Genomic DNA, 22,282 nt, shown 5'->3' with positions numbered 1-22,282 from the left:
GATCATAAATTTTCCAATTAAATTTTTAGCCACTTTGCTGAGGGTTTTAAAAATAATTATCTGGGGATCGTAGAAAAAAAAACTAATCATAATTTTTTTTACGGTTAATTTTCGCTCCCTGTTACTTTCTCATAAGATTTAAAAAATCATTGACAATGATTAAGTTAAAATAGGTGTAGATTTACTTATAATAGTACAGTAGATTGAAGCGACTGGTGTCGCGTGATAAAAGCCTTGAAACTACTACACATTACTGTACAGAACACACTTACGTACGGTACAATGATGGTGAGCAACACAAGCGGGTGGTAGCCAAGAGAGTGAGTGGGTCAGTACGGAGACCAGGAGACCAACATAAACAGAAAGACCAAGTAAAGTACCATACCCGCAGTACCAAGATGTTGATGTTGAGTCTGGCTCTATACATGCACGCACACATATAAATATAAATTCATATATATATATATATATATATATATATATATATATATATATATATATATATATTCATCGGTATGTCCACCCGCGCTTTACTGGTAAAATACCAGAGGACAGAAAGAGAAAGAGTTTTATGCAAGACCAGAGACCCAAGAGCTAAAAGCCAAGAGCTAAGAGCCTTTGGATGGAGTCTCGCTGTATTGAGTAAGAGAGAGGATGCTTGAGTTTTAAGTGAACGAAATACCATGATAGCTATTTAGATTATCAACACTTGAATTGACAGCCAATAGTCTCCATTATTATTTTAATTAAATTTATTATTATCATTATTAGATTTAAATATCAAGCACGTGTGTTTTTATCTCTGATTCCTGATTCTCCATTCAGATTCCCGATGCAGATTCGCGGTGGTTTAATTTATATTCAGAATACTACTATATATATATGTGGAGATGAATAAGTAGACGGTTTGGAAAATGTTGTATTATATTATATTAGGGTAGCCTGGGCCGGTGTTTGTAAATATGAAAAGTAAACGGAGTTGCCGGGGTTCTTTTTGCCCATTGGCATCACCACCACCACCAGGACCCGCGACAGCCACCTCCATCGGATTGTTACCACCACGAATTGCCGGAGTTTAGCTGTACGCTTTGGAGTAGAGCTTGTTGGTGTATAGTAGTAGTACAGCAGTAAAGTTACCGGGTACGAAACTAAAATCACAGCAGCCAGCCAGCGAACAAACCACTGGTGGGAGCAACGGACGGCAAGACAGAGTTAAGCCAACCAAGAGAACGTGCCTTAGCCAGTATCCACGTGTTCAGTGTAGTAGCGCGTTATGACCCGGATGTTAGATTGCAGCTGCAGTTTCGCGAGTACCTGCCGCCGACCCGGATGTCCCGCTCGACGTCGTACCACCGTGCAACACTAATGTCATCCCTTTGGTCAAAAAAATATGTTCAATCGGTAAGTTTGCTAATAATATTATAAAATTCATAAACCTAAACCTAGACCTAGACATGTTCATGTTTATGAAAAATGATGATCTGTGAAAGTGATAATATCAAGTGACATAAATACTGTGTGTGTTTTAAGGATAGATTCAAGCAAATCGACGAAAGGCGCGAGCAAACTACGAAGGGACCTGATAAACGCCGAAATAGCAAATCTACGTGATCTATTGCCATTACCACCGTCAACGCGACAGCGATTATCGCAATTGCAACTGATGGCTCTTGTTTGTGTTTTCTTACGGAAAGCGAATTACTTTCAACAAGGTAAGACGGTATTGTAATTTGAATTGTAATTATAGATATTTTAGAAAATAATCTAGAGTGATAAGAAGAGTTTAAAGTCTGAAGACGGTGATGAATAGGAAATCGGTGACAGGGAGTAAACAAACGGTCTAAGACTACGAATGTTTGATTATTTTTAAAAAAATGATTGGATTGCGAAAGCTGGTAGTCCTTGCGCTCATAATATTTCTGTCGTTTGATATGCCAAGGGAGAAGTATACAGGCGGCGACGGTACTTTGAAATTATACCGACATTCCACGGAACGTCTTTCCAAGATTCTAACCTGGGACCTCCCGGGAACGGTCGCGGTCGCGTCTCTGCGGTGCTCGACCCCCTCAGTAAACTTTCATCCTCCTTCAGCACCATCACCTCCTTAATTTATCCTTTGCCTTCATCTTCATCTTCCTCCTCATCTTAATCGTCCATCCTCCTTATACATTATATTTTTAAAACAAATCTAAATGAAAAGTCTAATTTCATGTACCCGCTACACAACGTAACCGAGGCAAGAGCTACAAGATCTCATCTGCATCTCGGCTCTACAATTCCGTCATTTTAAATTCATCAGTAAGATAAAGAAGTCAAAATTACTTTTTCATTTATTCTAGAGTCGGCATTTTTTTACTATCACTATTATTATTTTTTTTTTTTTTACACAAGGCATTTAATTTGACGGTTGTCGGGCTGGTACTTTATGGAGCCCGCGTCTGAAATAAAATTATTAGAACAAAAGAAGTGGCTGGAATGGACGATCGGGACTGGGACTGGGACCGAGGACTGGGGACCATACATACATACATATATAAAATAGCATTATATATAGAAAAGAATGAGTATTATACAGGAAAAGGAATAGGTTGTACGCTAAAGTCTTGAGTCCAAGAACGCCGTTGGGTCTCTCCACACAACAGCATCAACAGCAGCAGCAACTCGTATCCTCGAGTCTGCGTCTCCAGCTCACCAGAGCCAGAGTCAGAGTCAGAGCCCGAGCCCGAGAGTATAAGTAAAGTCTAAGCGCGAGTTCCGGGTGATCCGCTGACCTCTCGGCCTCTGCAACAACACTCTCACGCTCCTGTAACCCATACTCCCCCTATCGGGGCGCCCGTACTTTCCTCCTTCCTCTCCTACTACTGCTCCTTGTCCTCTCTCTTTATCCCTCATTCGCTTCCATTCGTATATATCGCGGATCGCTGTACATCGTATATCGTATGTACTACTATACACACATATATGTATACAAATATATGTGCTTGTGTTTTTCTGCAGTACCTCTCATCTATATACTTTTACTACTCTCTCTTAACTCTCAGCCCTCATCTCTCCCCGTCTCTTTCTCTCGTTTATTCGCTGCTCGGCTCTCCTCAATACACTCTTGTCTACTGGTACCATGTGAAAAAGCAAAGGAACTCTGTACCAATATATACACCAAGTACTTGTACCCATACCCATACCTGTACCCGTAGTCGTGGTTCCTCGTATGGATGTGCTGCCAGAAACCCTGTACCGTGTAACAACACATCCACTCGTACGTTATCCCTTCACTACATCCCCTTAGCACACACACATGCTCGCTGAAAATCACAACGTTTAGCTCATGTGAAAACCGTTTGATTCAGCGGATAAATTCCGTTGTTAAATATATATTTTTTTAAATACATTGGTTACTTAGAGTTTACTTTTTTTTTTTTTTCTTTTAACTCGGAGCTAAATAGCTGCCCGTTGGCGGTGATACCCAACTTTGATAAAAGTTAAACACAAGATTGTACAGTATTTATTATTAATTTATAACTTTATTTATTTTTTCAGCCTTGAAGAGCAGTCCGTCAGAGTCTAATATTCCGACGCCAAATATTGGATTTTCAAAAGTAATAACTTTTTTTTTTTTTATCGTAATTTTATTTTAAAAAGACTTGAAATGAAATAAAAAAGTTTTAATATCGAAAAGCAGTAAAGGTTTTTACGGTAAAAATTTAAAAACACTAAAAAAATAGTTTTAGTTTTCCGGGTAATAATTTTTATCACAGACATAAAATATTTTTAAAAAAGTATTTAAAGATAAGAGGAAAGTTTTAGTAACACTCAGTATTTGAGGATTAAAAATATGTTTTTAAATTAAGGATAAAATAGTGTCTTGTTATTGTAGGCCATGTCTGGGTTCATAATGATGATGACCCATCAAGGAAAATTGCTGTACATATCAGAAAACGCCGCAGAGTATCTCGGGCACTCTATGGAAGATCTGCTGATTCATGGAGACAGCGTTTATGACGTTATAGACAAACAAGATCATATGGTCGTGCAAAATCAATTGGCGAGAAGTGGGCCAATGTCCAGTAATGACAAACGTTTATTTCTGTGTCGCATTAATGTGTCGCGAAATTCGCGACGTCAATTGCGATTTGGTGATCAAAAGGTTTCAATCAAATCAATCAATTACCCAATTAATTTATTCATTAATTTATTAATTTGCTAATCGATTTGCCGACCACTTATTCCTCTCACCCGCACTCTGATAAATTCAATTATAATTTTAAAATTTTCAGGTGGTTTTAGTTGAAGGCCATTATTTGCCATTTGTACCTCTATGTAATCGTAACGAATCAGTATTTTTGGCTTCATGTACTCCAGTGGTGTTACCTGAAACCCGCGAAAGTGTTGTGCAAGGCGCGACAAATATATTTACAACAATACATTCAATGGATATGAAATATTTACATATTGACAAAACGTAAGTCAGTAAAAAATCTAAATATATACTGAGCACTAAATAAATATTTGGTTTCTATCAAATGTCGATAAGAAGTAAACGGTAAAAGCAAAAGTGCACACAAGCTGTGATTCAAAAAAAAAAGTAAATGGCACTTAATTTCCTGAGTACTCTCTTAACTCTTAAAGATTGCTAGTTTAAAGTTTATGAATAGATGATGATTATCGATGATTCTAGATGATATATAACTTGTATTATCGATCTTAACTAGTTTAAATTTTTTTTTCTAAACTACAGGGCCGAGAGTCACTTGGAGTACACGAGATCGGAGCTCGTTGGCGTTTCTTGGTACAACCTCCTTCACTGGGATTGCATAAGGACTGCTTACTGCAAGCATCAAACGGGTAACATATATATTATGTATATGTATATGAAAATATATATATAATATATATATATATAAATAGAGTAGTGAAGTGAACTATATTGTGCAATAAAATAAGTTATAGTTATGTAGTATGATTAAGTATATGTATATCTATATATATATTTATATATATGGCTTACGTCTAATGGATTTGATTTATTCAGTTATACAGTCAGACCAAGAGAGAACGAGCACGGCGCTACTGAGGCTACAAAGTCGTTCAGGCAGATGGTTTTGGATTCACTGTGTTCTACAAGTAAAGGAAACTTCTGAAGAATGCCAACATCCTATTATCGTATGCACAAACCAAGTACTGAGGTAATCCATTCCTCTCCTCTCTTTTCTTCTCTTCTCTTCTCTGTCTTTCTCACATATTTTCCTTCTCTTTCTTTTTCTTGCTGGGTATTTTACTCACAACTGCTAATACTTATAAGTTGTCTTCTCTTTCATCTGAAACTACACTTAACAAAGTTTAAGTTTGACTTTAAGTTTAACTTGTATTCAAAGTATGGGAAGAACAAGAAATAAGTAACAAGTAATCTAAACTAAACTAAGTCAAAGTAAACTTAAGAAAACTTGTTTGTTGTTATATATTATTATATAAATTATATATATATAAAGTTTTGTAACAAATATTTCAGTGACAAAGAGGCTGAAGTGATGCGTGCAAGCTCGTGGCTGTACCAGTACTCGTCGCAATCAAAGTTCACTTACGGCATCTGCCCGTCTTCGAATCAATCTTCTCATACGTCGATGTCCTATCAGGAGCCGTACAGCAGACCCGCAAATCTGATGCAGCCAGTCCATCCCAGCGAATCGTCTGTCAGTTCTTACAGTCTTGACGACAGTCATCGTACGAGAATAGAGGCCGAGTATCCGCCGGTACCGAGTGCGTCGACGGCGCTAACAAAAGTTGAAGTTACGAATCAAGAAGATATCGAACCTGTTGATATGTCGATAAACAGCGGAGAGCACGAGACGAGGACGTTGTATCAATTGTCTCATCCTCTTGATTTTCCTAAGCAAGTCGGGCACCATCATTATCATCACCACCATCAGCAGCATCAGCACGCGAGGATGACGCCCAAGTTCTGCGGCTACAGAGGAAAGTTGGCGGTTCACTATTTGCACGGTCGCCAGTATTCATCGACCGCGGAGTCCCCCAAATACACGGACCTCGACTCGGCGTACGGTGACGCATGTGCTGAGAGAAACTCTGGACACAAACGAACGACTAAAACAAACGGGATCATGATGCTTGATCCCCATGAGACCATGGACCAGTGGAACTCGAGTCCTATTTGGTCGGACGCACTTCAGAGAGTCCCTGATGTAGTTCAGCAGGACCTCAGTCCCATGTACATCACAACTCCGACTACCCCCGTCGACACACCGGATTCAGCAGATCTACACTCTGAGGTACCGGTTTTCAACTTCGACTGGACTCATCACGAGCAGCATGTGCCGAGCTCGAAAATAATGGTACGCAAGGACCTGGAACAGAGGCAAGACCGAGATAACCAGCAGCCTCTGACACTTCACCTTCCGCGGAGAAAGAATCAAACTGATGCCAGTAGCAAAGAGTACGAGGACAAGTGACGTATTACCATTTTATATAATTTAGCTAGTGAAAATATTATAGAATAAGTAGAATTCACCAACGTGATGATAACTGATACTTATTAGATTTTAATTATATATATATATATAAATATTTATATATTATATCTTCCGTCCGGAATAAAAAAAAATGTGCCTTATACTTATTAAGAGATTTATTATTTTAACACACGAGATTACTCGTCAAATAGCATTTATTATCTTCGTAATCTGCATTTTAATTACAGAGTAAAAAAACATCAGTGATTTTTTATATATATATATTTTTTTTTATTATTTATTCTCTTCACTTCTATCTTGTTATCGATTTTATCACCGACAAAAAACGTCTCAGCACGATAAATGCTTGACACAGTATTACATGCTTATTAACAAATTACAAGCTCATGTGTATTAGATTTTATTTTTTTTTATTTATCTCTCTTTCCACTTGGCCTACAGTTGTATTTATATTTGTTTTATTTGTAACAGTGACACAATATCACCATTTTTAAAATTACGCTCTTCAATTTTACACCTCGCGACAAATAAATTATTTTATTATTATTTATTTTGTATTTTATTTTTTTTGTCTATACAATAAATACCTGTCGTTGCTTTTACAATAAGTAATTACAGTTCTCTTTTACTTTATTATTTATTTGTAGTTTTTTTTCTGTATGTTGGGAAGTAATCACTCTATAATTTATCTGCATTTGCATTACTCGTGACAAAAATTCATTTAAATCTTTTTACCTCCATTATCGCTTCTCACAATTTTATTTTATTTTTATTAATATAAAACACGTATATAAACATAGACTGAGTACATCGGTGTTTAGAATATACATATGTCTGTATAGATATATTTATAATGTATATTTATTTTTATTAATATTAATATTAAATATTACTTTTTAAAAAAAGTACAATACAATCGCACATCTCTCGTGCTCGAGAAGCGCAGACAGGTAGAAACTATTGGGCACATTCACATTTTTAAGGCCATTTTCAGACAGTACCTCCCACTTGAAAAAAAATAATCAGTAACAGCTACCGAAGTAATCAGTGGCAGCTACCGAAGTAATCAGTGGCAGCTACTGAAGTAACCGGTGGCAGCTACCGAAATAATCGGTAGCAGCTACCGAAAAAAAAATTGGTAACAGCTACCGAAGTAACTGATGGCAGCTACCAAAATAATCAGTAGCAGCTACCAAAAATTAATCGTTTGCAGCTACCGATTATTTTTTTCCGTGGACTTTTTAAAAATTTTCAATGACAGTAAAACTTTCATGTCAATTTTTAAATTCGAATTTTAAAATTTTGTAGGCTAAAATTTATTCAATAAATTTCGTTTGGCTCCAAATTGATATCAATTTTAAGTAATTTTTTTAAAAATCTATACCTCAGCAAAATCACTTCTACGTTCTCCTTTTTTCAATTAATGATAAAATTTTGATACGCTGACAGTTGGGTCACAGAAAATTTTTAAAAAGTGGGGACACTGTCTGAGAATGGCCTGAGTACCCATTATTTGTTTTATTTATTTATTAATTATTATTTAAAATTTTGTGCGTAAATGTGTACTTGTGTATAATCGCGGTACAGTACACGGATGTGCAATTCCCACGCTGTACAATTGCACCCACGTGTTTAAACCCCTTGGGCATCGTTAATATGACTATGTATATTTGTATATATATATACTACATACATGAGTATATGCATATATATTTTTGTGTGCGTTTGTATATGTATTAAATGTAAGTTTGTTTGTTTGTATACAATGTCTGTATTTAGTGGGTGTACCCATGAAAATAATTTCCCCGACTGTTACAGTAAGTCGGATAAAAAAAAACCCTGGTTGAAAAGTCTCACGAGTGCTTATAAAAGTGGATAAACGTGATAAAAGAGAAGTAGTAAAGTAATATATAAGTTCAAGTTGACCTTTTTCTCCGTCTCCATCGCCATCATTTTCAGCTTCTTCTTTTCCCACCCTCGGTCTCTCCCTTCTTTTTCTTCTTATTCTTGCTCTTATATTTTTATTCTCGTCTATTTACTTGTTTAGTTGTACTTGTTCGAAGTATGTCTAGTCCACTAGACGTAATGCAACCGTAAGACACTTCGAATCAGGGCTCTTGTTGTTCTTAATAATGAAAAACCGCGTTAGCGTATACAAAACTAAAAATCAACATCTTCACCAACGCCCGCGGTGTTTTTAAAATTTTAAACCCGCCCCTGTCTTTTTTTATACTTTATTAATTATTTATTACTATATATTTGTATAACGTATAAATATGTTTATTTGTTTGTTTTATTTATTTGTTTAATTAGTTAATTATATTTATATTTTTTTTTTTGGATCCATATAAGTATGACTAAATGATCGCACAACCTTGTCGAACTACAATCGATAACGGTAACCGTTCAAACTGGAAATTCCTAAAGCATTTTATTATTATTATTATTTTATTAACGCGTCACAAATTCGTTACGTCGATATTAGTTTTTTTTTCTTTATTTATTTTCTTTAAAGCTTTGTTTGGCACGTATAATTAGAATAAAAATGTTATTCAGTACGGATTATCCACTAATCCTCGGCATGGCAGAAGACTCACTTCTACTACTATCCCGTAACCCGTAGTTTTAAACCACGAAATTTTTTTAAAAACGTACCCAAAATTATTATAATTATAATTATGATAATAAACAAACTTATCACAAGAATCATCTCTACTCCGGTCATACATTTCCTGAAAATACATCATTTATTTCAAACACTCGGAAGTGTTTATTCATAAACTGACACCACTTGTGAGAGGCGCGGCCACTAGTGACATCTGCCACATCGCGGAAGAGCTTTTCAAAAATTTATATTTTTTTTTTTATTTTGTACAGTCGCTCCATTAATTCGGGCTCCATTTCGGAACTTCCCCTGAATCTTGACCCCCACTACGAGCTACGATTTCCCACCCGATGTTATACATTTGTATGTGTGAAAATTTATGCATCATTCATGTGATGTAAAAGCGCATGCGTCAGTTTACTTTTTCAAGGAGAAGGGGAATCCGTTAACTCGAAAATTCAAAATTTCCGCTGCTCCGTAGACTAAATCTCCGAGTTAATGGACCGACTGTAATTTTTTAACCACGAAATTTTTTTTAAAAACGTACCCAAAATTTTTTATAATTATGATAATAAACAAATTCATTGCAACAATGATCTTGTACCCCGTTCATACATTTCCTAGAGATACATAAATAATTTCCCCCACTTGGAAGTGTTTATTTATTTATAAACTGACACCACGACAAGCACTTGTGAGAGGCGCGGCCACTAGTGACATCTGCCACATCGCGGAAGAGCTTTTCGAAAATTTATATTTATTTTTTAATGATTTTACTAAAAAATTTGTTTTTATTCTTGTAAATAATGTATTTTAATTTACATTAATTATAAACAATAAAATATTAATTTCAAACAAACAAAATTCAGTACGGAAGCAATCGATTTTGTGTAGTAGTTTTCCTTCTTTTTCAAACTCGTATATATAATAAATATATATTATATTATATTTTTTTTTTATTCTTAACATTATTTCCTCTCATCAACGACTCCTATTAAACTGACGGTATATTTCCTGCCACTCCACCGTTTGCTTCTGCTTTTACTATATTAATCTCTGATACTCCACAGCACTTCTCCGTGAGTTTTACATTTAGAACATTCATTTACAATTTATTTATTATTATTATTATATATTTTTTTTATTCATTTATTAATATTATTATTATTATATTAATTTATATCACTTGCTACGGGCTTATAATGTACAATGAAATTTACGTCGTTGCGACTTGTTAATAAATCTATTACCGTACACTCAAATAATTATTCTCTTGCTTTTATATTATTATTATTTTTTTTTTACCATTCACTCCCTCAGTTACCCACCCACTCGCTCTTACTGATTCACACGTTATTTAAATTTAAAATTATATTTTTTTAAAAACTACTTTTATATTTTTCTTTCCTTTATTTACCTTTCGCTTAAATAGTTTTAGTATTTTTGTGCGGATTTATCGTTTTTAAATTTACCATCTGTATTATTAATCCCATAAAAAGTAAATAAACTAAAATCAAACAAGTAAACATTTTAAATTTAATCTGCCAGTAGTTGCACTACATCCCTTGATACGAAGTATAAACAATTTGTGGATTAAAAAAAAATTTACGTGCATAATTTCCATGGCAGTATCTCACTTTGCGTTGTCGGTCATATGATTCGTATTTAATATGAGATTTTTTTATATAACATTTATATCAATTATCAATTATAAATATTTATATTAATTATTATTTTTTTATAATAATTATTATTACTATTATTGTTTACTTTTTTAATATCGCGCCGACTCCACTAGAATATTTATGGTAATAAAGTCCGTAAGATCGGGTGTAAAAAATTTCAAATCACTCATATATTTATTAAGCCAAATATGACAAGTCTTTTATATATTTGTTTATTTATAATTTTTTTTAAATTTAATTCGAACGATTGTCCGACGATAATTGTCTCAGTTCTCATCGTCACATCGTATTTTATTTACCAATTTAAAATTTCCGGGAAAATTAAACTCGATAAGTGATCGAGCTGAGCCAGTTGACAAATAAATCTGATATACTGATTATATATAATAGTAATAATAGTAAATAATAAATATAAATGCTGGATTTACGATGGACAGTAGGCTCTCCCGGCGCCCCTGTTTCTGCTTTGCCACTTGCACTTGAGAATTCTAACGTAAGTTCGTCTGAAAGTTGCATTGCACAGAGCGTAACATACCGGATTAACAGTACTGTTAATATAGCAAAGATAGTAAAAAAAAGACCAAAGTTCCTCGGGTATCTCGACGACACACGCCTTAGTAAGGGGCTTGAGCAGTACAAGAATATTGTAGGGTGTCCAGGTGATAACAAATGCCGCCAAAATAGCGGACAATGTTTTCGCGGCTTTTTTATCCTGCGCACGACTTTTTTTCTTTTTATTCGGCTGTTTTGTGACTATAACTTTACCAGCATTTACACCACCAGGTTTGTTGGCATTCTTGTTGAGAGGCAACCTGACGTCCGGCATCTGGGATGGCCGACGTATCATCGTGTTGGATTGATTTGACAGGGAATCGACGCGGCGACTCGTCCTGCTGATAGTGTCCTCTCCAGTTCCACTGCTCGTTTGAGGGACGTGAAACATCACGTCGTCGTACAAACGTATCCTACCTGGTTCATTTGGCACCACATTTATCACAATAGTGTAGACCTGGACACACAAATACAATAAAAAAATTTGAAATTAATTTAAACTACAAGACATCAAAATAAAAAATTACTTTATCTCCGGAAACGTCTTTGCTGAGTTGACTAGACGTCTGGGATCTACGGTAATCTTGATGCTCGCTGGTCAACTGTGTGCTCGCTGAAATACCGTCAAGAGTTTGACCATCGGTAAACGGCGTTTCGGCGGACACTGGCGTCAATGTTTCCTCGCAACCGGGATGCGCAGTCCTGCTGCTAACATCTGTCCCGCCGATCTCGTCGTCGTCGTCATCGTCGTCGCGGCCGCTGTGCCACCACGCGACGCACCACATTTTTAAAGATGCCCATGAAAACGGCCTGTGCTGCTGGGGCAAAAGTCAAACGAAAACACTTTTTATTAACATATATACGTTACATATGACGACAGTAATTTCAGTGGTCAACAGTCAGAACAAGCATACGTACGTTTTTGTAATCAGGATAATGTTTCTCCAGATAAGACATTGGAAGATTAGTAGACCCGACGTCGTGAGCTCCCGTACTCGATTCGCTGCGACCGCGTCTGTATCCCTCCATATCTAGCGCCTCGTCACTGGAATTACTCCGTTTGCTGGCGTCCTGTTTACCCTCTTGCAGATTTGTCAAGTCCTTTTTTCGTTTCTCCGTTTCCCGCCATATCCGCCAATAAAGAAATATCATAACGCTGACGGGTACGTAAAATGCGGCAATAGCGGTGCCAAAGGTGATGTAATGATTTGTCTCGATGAATTGAATATAACACATTGTCTCTGGTACCGTTCTCTTGCCCTCGATATAAGGCCAGGCGTAGATCCAGGGTGGCCAGAGTAATGCAGAAATTCCCCATGCAGAAGCTATATGATAACAACAACAATAATAATAATAATAATAATAATATATAAAACAATGAGGACAAAACGAGAGACATTAGGTCGTCATAAAGACTCACTCGACGTTGTCGAGTCGTCGAAAACGGTAGTATATACAGTATAGTTGTATAGTTGTATAGTTGTATAGTAGCATAGTGTTGTGTAGGGAATGAGTTGAAGAGACAGACAAAAGAACAAAGGGAGTAGCTAAAGCGATTCGCGTATAGCTTGAAGTGTGCGCGGTGGTGTTGTCTCGAGTCGCAGCCAAGTATAAATCTCGACCTCGGAAGTGCCATCAACGTTTCTCCTTTAGCATATATATGTATATATATATATATATATGACATAACACATCGGAGTTGTCGGTTGTCGGCACGTGACTAGCGACCACGCGCTCTCATTCTCTTCTGAACGACTCTGCCACTCATTCTCGCCACCGCTCGTCATCTCGTTGCCGTCGCACAAACCGCCAACTTTTTATCCGTCTCACTTGCTCACAATAACACACTCAATACGCAAATAGACTATTTATATACCTATAAGTATGTGTATTTATAAGTATAAATAAGCGCGTGTGTGAGTGTGGAAGAGGGTGTATTTAAAGAGAGAAATGCAAAGTAGCACGTCGTCCATTGTCACAGCATGTCGATAAGTCGATACAGTTCCTCCTTTATATATGTCGGCAACAGGTGTCAGGTGACGCAGTATTTTAACTCAAGATATATAAACACAACCACAATCATCTATCGTCCTGCCTGCCTGCCTGTCGGCTTTTCACGTACATATACCGCCGACGTAAACTATCATAATATAAACGCGCATCCCAGGCCTCAGCTTGATATTATTCTTCCATATTATATATAGATATATATATGAGCTATGTGGGTCGTTTATTATCATGTAATGCGGATTTGTGCTGTGGAAATCAGCGGGAACAATGTAAAACTTTATCGTGTTCTCTTTTAAAAACAATTCCTTTATTATTATTATTATTATTTTATTATAAATTTTATTTTTGCTACGGATGCAAACGTAAGTATCCCGCGGAATTCCAACAAACTCATCGTCAATGTTATCATCCTCGAGCATACACCGCGTACTCACACGCCCCCGCACCTGCTGTGCTGTAGTTGAATCTCTCTAATTATTACATAATGTCGCAATGTGTCACGACAGCAGTCTCTTACACGCGCGCAAGGACAAAACGATAACATCAGTGTACAGTCGGCAATTACGCTCAGTCCGACCGCGCGTAAGTTTCTACCCCGCAGTCCATAAAAAACCAACAAATAATATCGATATTAATAGTAATTAATAATAAAACGGTTAATGGATGTCAATTTAATGTATAAAGATATAAATAGATAGATAGATAGATAGATAGTTACCAATCATAACGCCTGCCTTGTGCGGAGTTCTCTTGGCCCGATAGGTGAGAGGTCTTGTCACCGAGAAATATCGATCGAAACTTATGATGAGAAGATTAAGTACCGATGCATTGCTGGCGAGATAGTCGAGGGCTAGCCAGGTGTCACACACGTGCGGACCCAACGGCCAGTACCCGAGTAATGTGTAGATAGTAAACAGTGGCATTGATATCAGGCCAATAGCAAAATCCGCGACAGCGAGACTGAATAAAAAGTGATTAGATATTGTCTGTAGCTGCTTATCTATTTTAAATGATATCATGACCATACTATTGCCAATAACAGTCACCAGACTGAGTGATAATGCCACTGATGTCATCAAGACCTTTTCCCAAATTTCGTATTTGTGTTCACTGCTGTTTGAACTGCCGGTTAAATTGCATTCATTGTCATTTAGTGACACCTCAGTTACGTTCATTTCGTCACTTATGAGCGTTTACCACTCGCTCAATCTCTCTTCCTCTTCCGCTTCCTGTCTCTGTCTCGTTATCTATTTTTTTTTATTTTGTTCCTTCTCTACCTCTTAACTCGTCTCTCCTTCTCACCGAGGTATTAACGCCGGCTTGGCGTTAAAGTCGTCACTGTCGTTTCACCCCCCAGTGCGTCGTCAAGTGAACACAACCAACAGATATTAGGGTGCTGCATATAACGCATTCGCAACCCTCGAAAAATTCCAAAAGTGCCTAATCCGCCCTTCTGCCTTTTTTTTTTTTCCTCCTTTTTCTTTTTTTTCTTCTTCTTTTTCTTCTTCGTCGTCGTATCGTACTTTTCGTTACTTTTCTATCACCCTCGCCACCCTCTGCAACGCTCGCTCGCGTTCTCTCCGAAGGGACGAGCAACGTCAACTACATCCTACGGATCTTGTCCTCGTTCTAGTGAGCATCCAATCTGAAAATAAATAATCGACGTTTTAAGATACTTAATTATCTTTATAACTAAACCATGCGTTTCATTAATCGATCCTCATCACACACACGCTCATATAAATTATATCAAATCAAGACCGCCGTTGGCCCGAATCATTTATATAAAATAAAATAAAATATATGGCAGAATAATATTAAGCAGTCAGATGCAAAACGTGTTGGTGGAGTGACGGCCCCCAGATGATCAGCCAATGATCTGAGTTCGCGGTTCAACTCCCCACCTCACGATACTTTTCTCTCTTTATCTCACACTTTGGTCTACTTGCCTTTCTCTTATGACCACGCGAGTACAGATAACGAACCGTGTGTGCGTACGCGATGAATTTAAAAATGGTGGAGCAAAACGCACTCACCATTTTATTTAATTAAATTACACCGCTAGCAGTATTGTTATTATTATTAATTAATAATTAATGCCAATAACAACATCAAAAGTGTTATTATTATTATTGGCATGGTTATTATTATTATTATTATTATATGTAAATTGAATTAAATAATAAATGTATCAATATATAAAGTACAGGGTACATACGAAATATAATTATAATCCTTACCAAATTGGCACTGATGTAATTACTCGGGAGTAGTCGACTTGCTCACCCGCCAGGCCATTGAATAATGCGAGCCACAGGAGCAGACGGTGCTCCAGTAACCGACGATTTAAGCGCGCGAGGGAGTCAGTGGATCTGTACGCATGCTCGTATATCCCATCGCCTGGAACTCGACTCTCTATACTATACTAGCCCCTCACAACTACAACAACTACTACTAAAACTACTCCATATCATACTCTTTCTCTCACGAGCATCCCTCTTTTTGCCCTTCCTATATCTCGCCAAAACGCAATCGACCCCCCTACACACACTCACACACATCCACACACACAGAGACACATATATGTGCTGTAGATACGTACCGCGAGCTGCCCAGAGTGTGAGATAAAAAAGGAGAGAGTAAATCACCCCTCGAATCCTCTCTTTCAATCATCCCCTTTGCTACCTACCTCTGCTTTTCCTACTCTACCATATATATATATGTATATATGTATGTATATATATAACCTGTGCCTTTATACCATATCACTTGCGCTCCGACACATTTCTCTTCCTTTCACACTAAACTCTTACTCCTACTCCAAATTCTATCTTCCCTCTACTTCTTTCATCCAGACTCACTCCCTTTCAGGACTTATGCCGACAGGGCAAAAACTATAAAGCCTCGGTTGTAACTCTGATTCACTGACCGAAAATAAAAAGCGCCAAGATAGCCCACATATAAAATTTAAAAAAAAAATTAAATAATAAAAGTTAAATAATATAGACAAGTCAGACAGGAAGAAGAATCTCTGTCACGTTTGCTCGCGTGTCGTGAACATGACTGTCGTGTAATTGTCCGCGACTTTGTACTATAAAACGTACAGCGGCTTATAAAAAGTCGGTTTTATTTTTTAAAATTTTTATTTCACCAGCATTCGAGCCGGCTGATGTATAATACGATACTGTCAAGCTATCGAGTGTCCGTCATAGTTTTAAAATTGGCTAATTGATTTATCGATAAAACCTTAACTTATCGAATTACTTTATTCAAACTTTATTACGACATTTTTTACTCTTTTAACTCATTTATATTCTGGTTTAAGTAATTTAATATACAACTATTTAAATGACGACTACTGTGTAGGTTTGTGCTCTTACTTTTATTGTAATTTCATCACCTGACTGACTGAATGACTGACCGACTACTAGTGATGGCGAGTCAGCACACTTACTCAGCAATGAAATGATCCCCCTAGTGGACATTGTAAACCCCGACATCGAGGCTCAAGTAGATGAGCGGCTGTTGCTCTTGTTGCTTCTGTTACTGCTACTGGTGATGCTGCTAGTGGTGGTGATGATGCTGCTACTGCTGATGTTGTAGTTGTCCTCGGTCCCGTAGCTCTTGTTGACGTCCAGCTTGATGACAATGACGATGCCGATGATACAGTATGGTAATACATGTTGCGTTGGTGCGACAACGCGTCCGTACCTCCGTTAACCGCGCATCGCATACTGCCCTATCGATAATTAAATAAAATTTCAACAATTATTATTTTAATTAACTTCCCAGCGTACTACTATTATTATCATCATCGGATTTATGCAGTCGAACAGAAATAATAAGTCAAAATATAATTACTGTACGTCGTAGCTGATGTTTGAATATTAATCGAATCGAACTAAAAATTATACAGCAGGAAAGTCTCTGGTATATAAAGCTTTCGAGTGGTATCATTAATTACCGAATATAATGAGAAATGAAATGAGATTATCAGGCCTTAAAAGATCATTAGAAGATTATATGACATTAATTGACGATATATGTCTACTTGAAGATATTTTTTTATTGTAAATTTTGATGAAATTAATAAAGCACATACGGTAAAAAAAAATTTTTTTTTAAATTCGAATTTACTCTGACTCGGAGTTCTGGATTTTTAGAAAAAATCATTCCGCATAAGAGTATATAGGAGTTTGTTTTTCTAGCGGATTTTGGAGTGATCCAGATTTTTTAAAAATTCGTATTCATTTTGATTCGGAGTTTTATTATTTAAATAAACTCCTTTTAGAGTGAATTTTATTTCAAGGAGATTTACTCCGGATTTATTCCACGCTCACTCCGATTTTTTTTTACAGTACTGTAAAAATCAAGAGTGAATTCGGAGTGAGCGCGGATTTTTTTAAAATTCAAATTTACTCTGACTCGGAGTTCTGGATTTTTAGAAAAAATTACTCCGCATACGGGGTAAATAGGAGTCTGTTTTTCTAGCGGATTTTAGAGTGATCCAGATTTTTTTTAAATTCGCATTCACTTTGATTCGAAGTTTTGTTATTAAAATAAACTCCCTAGAGTGAATTTTATTTCAAGGAGATTTACCCCGGATTTAATCCGCGCTCTCCGAAATTTTTTTTACAGTACTGTAAAAATCAAGAGTGAATTCGGAGTGAGCGCGGATTTTTTCAAAATTCAAATTTACTCTGGCTCGGAGTTCTGAATTTTTAGAAAAAATTACTCCGCATACGGGGTATATAGGAGTTTGTTTTTCTAGCGGATTTTGGAGTGATCTGAATTTTTTTAAAATTTGAATTCACTTTGATTCGAAGTTTTGTTATTCAAATAATCTCCCTAGAGTGGATTTTACTTCAAGATTTACCCCGGATTTAATCCGCGCTCACTTCGAAATTTTTTTTACACTACTGTAAAAATCAAGAGTGGATTCGGAGTTATTATGGATTTTTTAAAAATCAAAATCCCCTTCGTTACTCGGAGTTTCGGAGTAAAAAAAATCACCCCGTATACTGAGTAAATGGGGAGTTTATTTTTCCACCGGAGTAATTTTAGAGTGATCTGGATTTTGAATCTGATCCAGAGTGAATTTTACTCCAAGGGAATTAAATAAAATACACAGTCATCTACTCCGGATTCAATCCACGTTCACTCCGCAATTTTTTTCTAGTATTTATGATTATTATTAATTATTAATTATTATTATTGAGAAATTAATATCAGGTCAACTAACAATATTATTATGGATTTATAATTGTAATATTTATATACATTTATTTATTAATATATTAGTTTGTAATTGTGGGCAGACGAAAGAAGCATGAGGAAAAATAGCTCGATGCTTAATACAGAGGAAAAATCATTTCGTGCATGAGGTGATTAATAATAAAGGCGGAAAAATAATAAGAGTGAGCGAGTAAGTGAACTAAACAAGGATGAATAGCACTCTGCTGACGTTATATATCCTATATATTATGTTGATGTTGATATATGTTTATATTTAGTTCATGTCCGACACCAGGCCACTGGGATAATCATTGCGCCTCATGCAACAACGAGCTGCCACTTTGATATATATACATATATACATACATACATATATATATATATATATATATTTCTGATAGATATTTACACCTGGGTATAGACAATAGGTGTAAGTATGTGCGTATTATGTAAGTTAAGTGTGTACGTGTGTGTAAGCGTGTAAGGATGCTGTAGGCTGGTTCTCTGCTTAAAAATAAATTTTTCCGATAGCTCCTGCTAAAGAATTAGCTCTCGGAGGATTAAAGTGAGCGTCATAACGCCAAGCGATAATTAGCTGTACACTTTTTATAGTATTTTTTTTTTTTAATTATTTTTTTACTGGCTCTCTTTAGCAGTCTTTTGTATCGTTACCGGTGTCCCCCCGGGGACTTTCTCTCCCTTTGGTAAATGCCCGAGAGTCACTCCCAGAGCTGCAATACACACTCTCTTTTATGATAAATTTTATAAGCCACTCTAGCTATAAAAGATTTAAATTATATTATATTTATATTGATGGAGATGGAGATGGAATTAAATGATAAATTCTTGTATGGTGACATCCTGAAAGTGAAAATATTAATAAATGGGACGCAAACAAGAGTCGACACGCATGCGAGATTAAAATAGACCAGGCTGACAAAGCAATTTATTCTTTTATTACCTATAATAATAATAATAGTAATAGTTGTTGTTGTTGTTGTTGTCGGAGTAGAATAGTGGGAATAATGGAACAGAGATCAAATGTAAGAGCAATAAGATAAATAAAAAGTTTATAAAAGGCTCTTACTGTTATTTCGAACTAAAAGGTAGAGGTAAGGTGATTCTTCGGAGTTTGTTGTCTGATTAATGTGGCCTCTACGGTGTCTGGATCTTCGTCGATATCGTCTGCGGCACAACCCCATTGCACTTATATATACTTTTATTATTGTCAATGTTCTGGTTGTTGTTGTTGTTGTTGTTACTGTTATCAAGTCGCTGACAATACCACGAAATTAAAAAATATTTATACATCGGACACGTCGACCGTCCAGGGATTATCTCATCGACAGAGGGAGTGCACACAGAAGCGCAGGACAATTGGGGTATGCACGCACAGATAAAGAGATTAACTTTTGTACATATCCATTATATAATAATACTAGTATTTAAAGCGATAATTAAAATATAATAATAATATTATCACCACTCAATCACTGGAGGTAAATCCACGGAACAGATTCAGCGGGTATCTAAGTTTGATCTCCGGCTAAAGAGCGTGAGTTCTCTCGAACCGAGCGAGTGCTGAGTGAGAGCCGGTGGGTGATAAGTCTTGTCCATCGTTTCTTGCACATACATCTTTGTTGGTTGAGAAGACAGCTCGTGATAAATTATTTTTCCGAGGCGGCAAAGTCACTGGATCTGTCCCTCGTGGTTCGGGACAGGGAAATCCGAGTCTTTGTCGGGTGTCCCATTGCGTGAACGGGATTTAAGTGTGACAATGTGCTGTCGAATGTTGTTACACAGGTTTATCTGTGTCAGCTCGCGGTCTTACTCCCACTGTCCACCGACTGTCCCTGAAGCTGCTCACGAGGGTGCGGTTTCTCTCCTGGATGCTCTCACAGGGTTCACCTCTTACTCCCTACGACGCTGCTGCCACTACGGGGTCGTGCTGAGACTGGTTGTTGTGTGTCTATCTATACGGTGGGGTCGTCACGAGGTCGCGGCTGACCGTTCCGCGATACGATGCTGGGTTAATCTCTTTCGACTCGGGGGCTGGCTACGCACCACCACCACTTGTGTACAGACCAACAACATAGACAACACACATCTACTCCCACATCCACGCTCACTACGAGGTACAATGGGAGGCCTGTGTATTATTTAGCACCAGCTTGCCAATAATTCGTCTCGTCTCGTGCACTCGGGATTTATTACATCACGACTACTCATTGCCCAAGATAATTATCCGTAACTCGTACAATAAATTGAACTTGTCTTATAATAATAATATACAGTGCGAGTTACGGAGCAGCGTTTGAATGGATTCGATCGGCGCGATTAGCACGATCACACTGGCACACATTGGCTGTCATCCAGATTGGTTACCCCCTAGCGTACTTATCGCAACTGATGATGTAGCCCGAATGTTGTGGAGGACCGCGGTGGACTAGGGCGTGGGCAATCCGAGCGAACCGCGCGAGCCGACTACATTGATTTTGATTTTCGCAGGCGCGCGCACTTGCCGAGCCTTTCTATCCATTCCATTCCTTCATCTCCTCTACTCGGCTTTACTCCCAACAACTCCCATCCTGTCTCCTTCTCGCGAATTTTGCATCCCCCTACCACCGCGAATACATCGAATATCCACAGATAATAGCGAAAGATGTACAAGCGCGCCAACAGTATCGAGACACCTCCACAACTATCTCCCAGTCCTATCTCTCACTAGTTTTAAGTTACGTCTCTTCCTTCCGTTCCTCCCCCCCCCCCCCCCTCCTCCGCGCTTGTATAATCTATTCTATGTACACATAACGTAATAGTAGTAGTCGCGCTGTCTTGCACGCACGCACGACGCCCAGTTCTGCCCATTCATGCTCCCAGATATTATTCTCAAACTCCTTTCAGAGCATTAGTACTTACTCGCGATAATATATTTACGATCTGTATGCAACTGTACTACTAATTCTCGCAAACTTTTTCCTCACCGTTATCTCAAACTTATTTTCCGTCTCTCCCTTCGCTCCAGATTTATCAAAGTATAATTCGCGACGATAATTATCATTAAAGAGATTGTTTCCGCACAAGTTGTCTCACAGGAAATTATTTTTAGTCTCAGCCTCTTCGCTCCTCAACTTCGTCTGAAACTTTTTCTCATACTTTTTATCTCTGGTTTAAACGAGTAAGCTAAATTTATTAGCATTTATTAAATGATATTTAATCCAATAAAGAATCGACATCACCGGGAAATTACGTCCTCGTCCGGCGAAAGATAAGACCTGTAATCTGTCACACTTGGCTGGTTAACTTAACCGACTGATATTCGCACATTCTTCGTACTTGTTGTTTAAATATTTTATTGCACAACTATTTTTTAATTCAATGACAAGTAGGTCAGATGACTAATCTAATCACAAACACCAGAGTTAATTTATTTTTATCTTGCCCTATGCATCATCTGTCCTAAGGTTTCTAGGAGTTTTCCAGGCATCCTCTCTTCCTCGTCTTATAGATTATACAAATTAATCAATATTAAATTTGCTATGTAAATAATATCCGTTGGCATCGATTAATTAAATTAAAATTTAAAATCAATACCATTAATATCTTATGGGACGTAGGAAAAATTATTGTTCCGTCTGACCGAGTTGGTTTTTTTTCTACTTGCCTGTGCACAATTACGTACTTCCTCGTGTCCTTATTATTATTTTTAA

At 37.1% G+C, this 22,282-nt stretch overlaps 2 protein-coding genes across 6 annotated transcripts; one reads left to right on the top strand and one right to left on the bottom strand.

Moving 5' to 3' along the window:
* The first annotated feature begins 1,128 nt into the window (after positions 1-1,128).
* LOC130669121 (PAS domain-containing protein cky-1) lies at positions 1,129-6,722 on the top strand. Its single transcript, XM_057471838.1, has 8 exons — positions 1,129-1,401; positions 1,531-1,712; positions 3,538-3,596; positions 3,875-4,144; positions 4,275-4,459; positions 4,736-4,842; positions 5,030-5,183; positions 5,507-6,722. The coding sequence occupies exons 1-8, from the start codon at positions 1,391-1,393 to the stop codon at positions 6,462-6,464; spliced, it is 1,926 nt and encodes a 641-aa protein (XP_057327821.1). The 5' UTR covers positions 1,129-1,390; the 3' UTR covers positions 6,465-6,722.
* A 154-nt stretch (positions 6,723-6,876) lies between these two features.
* LOC130669122 (muscarinic acetylcholine receptor DM1) lies at positions 6,877-21,277 on the bottom strand. Of its 5 annotated transcripts, none has more exons than XM_057471839.1 (6): positions 19,660-21,277; positions 16,718-17,076; positions 14,056-14,982; positions 12,246-12,652; positions 11,855-12,142; positions 6,877-11,784 (listed from the first exon to the last, which is right to left on the bottom strand). In XM_057471839.1, the coding sequence occupies exons 3-6, from the start codon at positions 14,510-14,512 to the stop codon at positions 11,200-11,202; spliced, it is 1,737 nt and encodes a 578-aa protein (XP_057327822.1). In that variant the 5' UTR covers positions 14,513-14,982; positions 16,718-17,076; positions 19,660-21,277; the 3' UTR covers positions 6,877-11,199. The 5 variants fall into 5 exon arrangements, with proteins under 5 accessions (XP_057327822.1, XP_057327823.1, XP_057327825.1 ...); XM_057471840.1 differs by having other exon boundaries at positions 16,792-17,076; XM_057471842.1 differs by lacking the exon at positions 16,718-17,076.
* Positions 21,278-22,282: the final 1,005 nt, after the last annotated feature.

Source organism: Microplitis mediator, chromosome 5 (genome assembly GCF_029852145.1).
Source record: "Microplitis mediator isolate UGA2020A chromosome 5, iyMicMedi2.1, whole genome shotgun sequence".
NCBI classification, from domain to species: Eukaryota; Metazoa; Arthropoda; class Insecta; order Hymenoptera; family Braconidae; genus Microplitis; species Microplitis mediator.
This window is presented reverse-complemented; position numbering and strand designations above follow the sequence as displayed.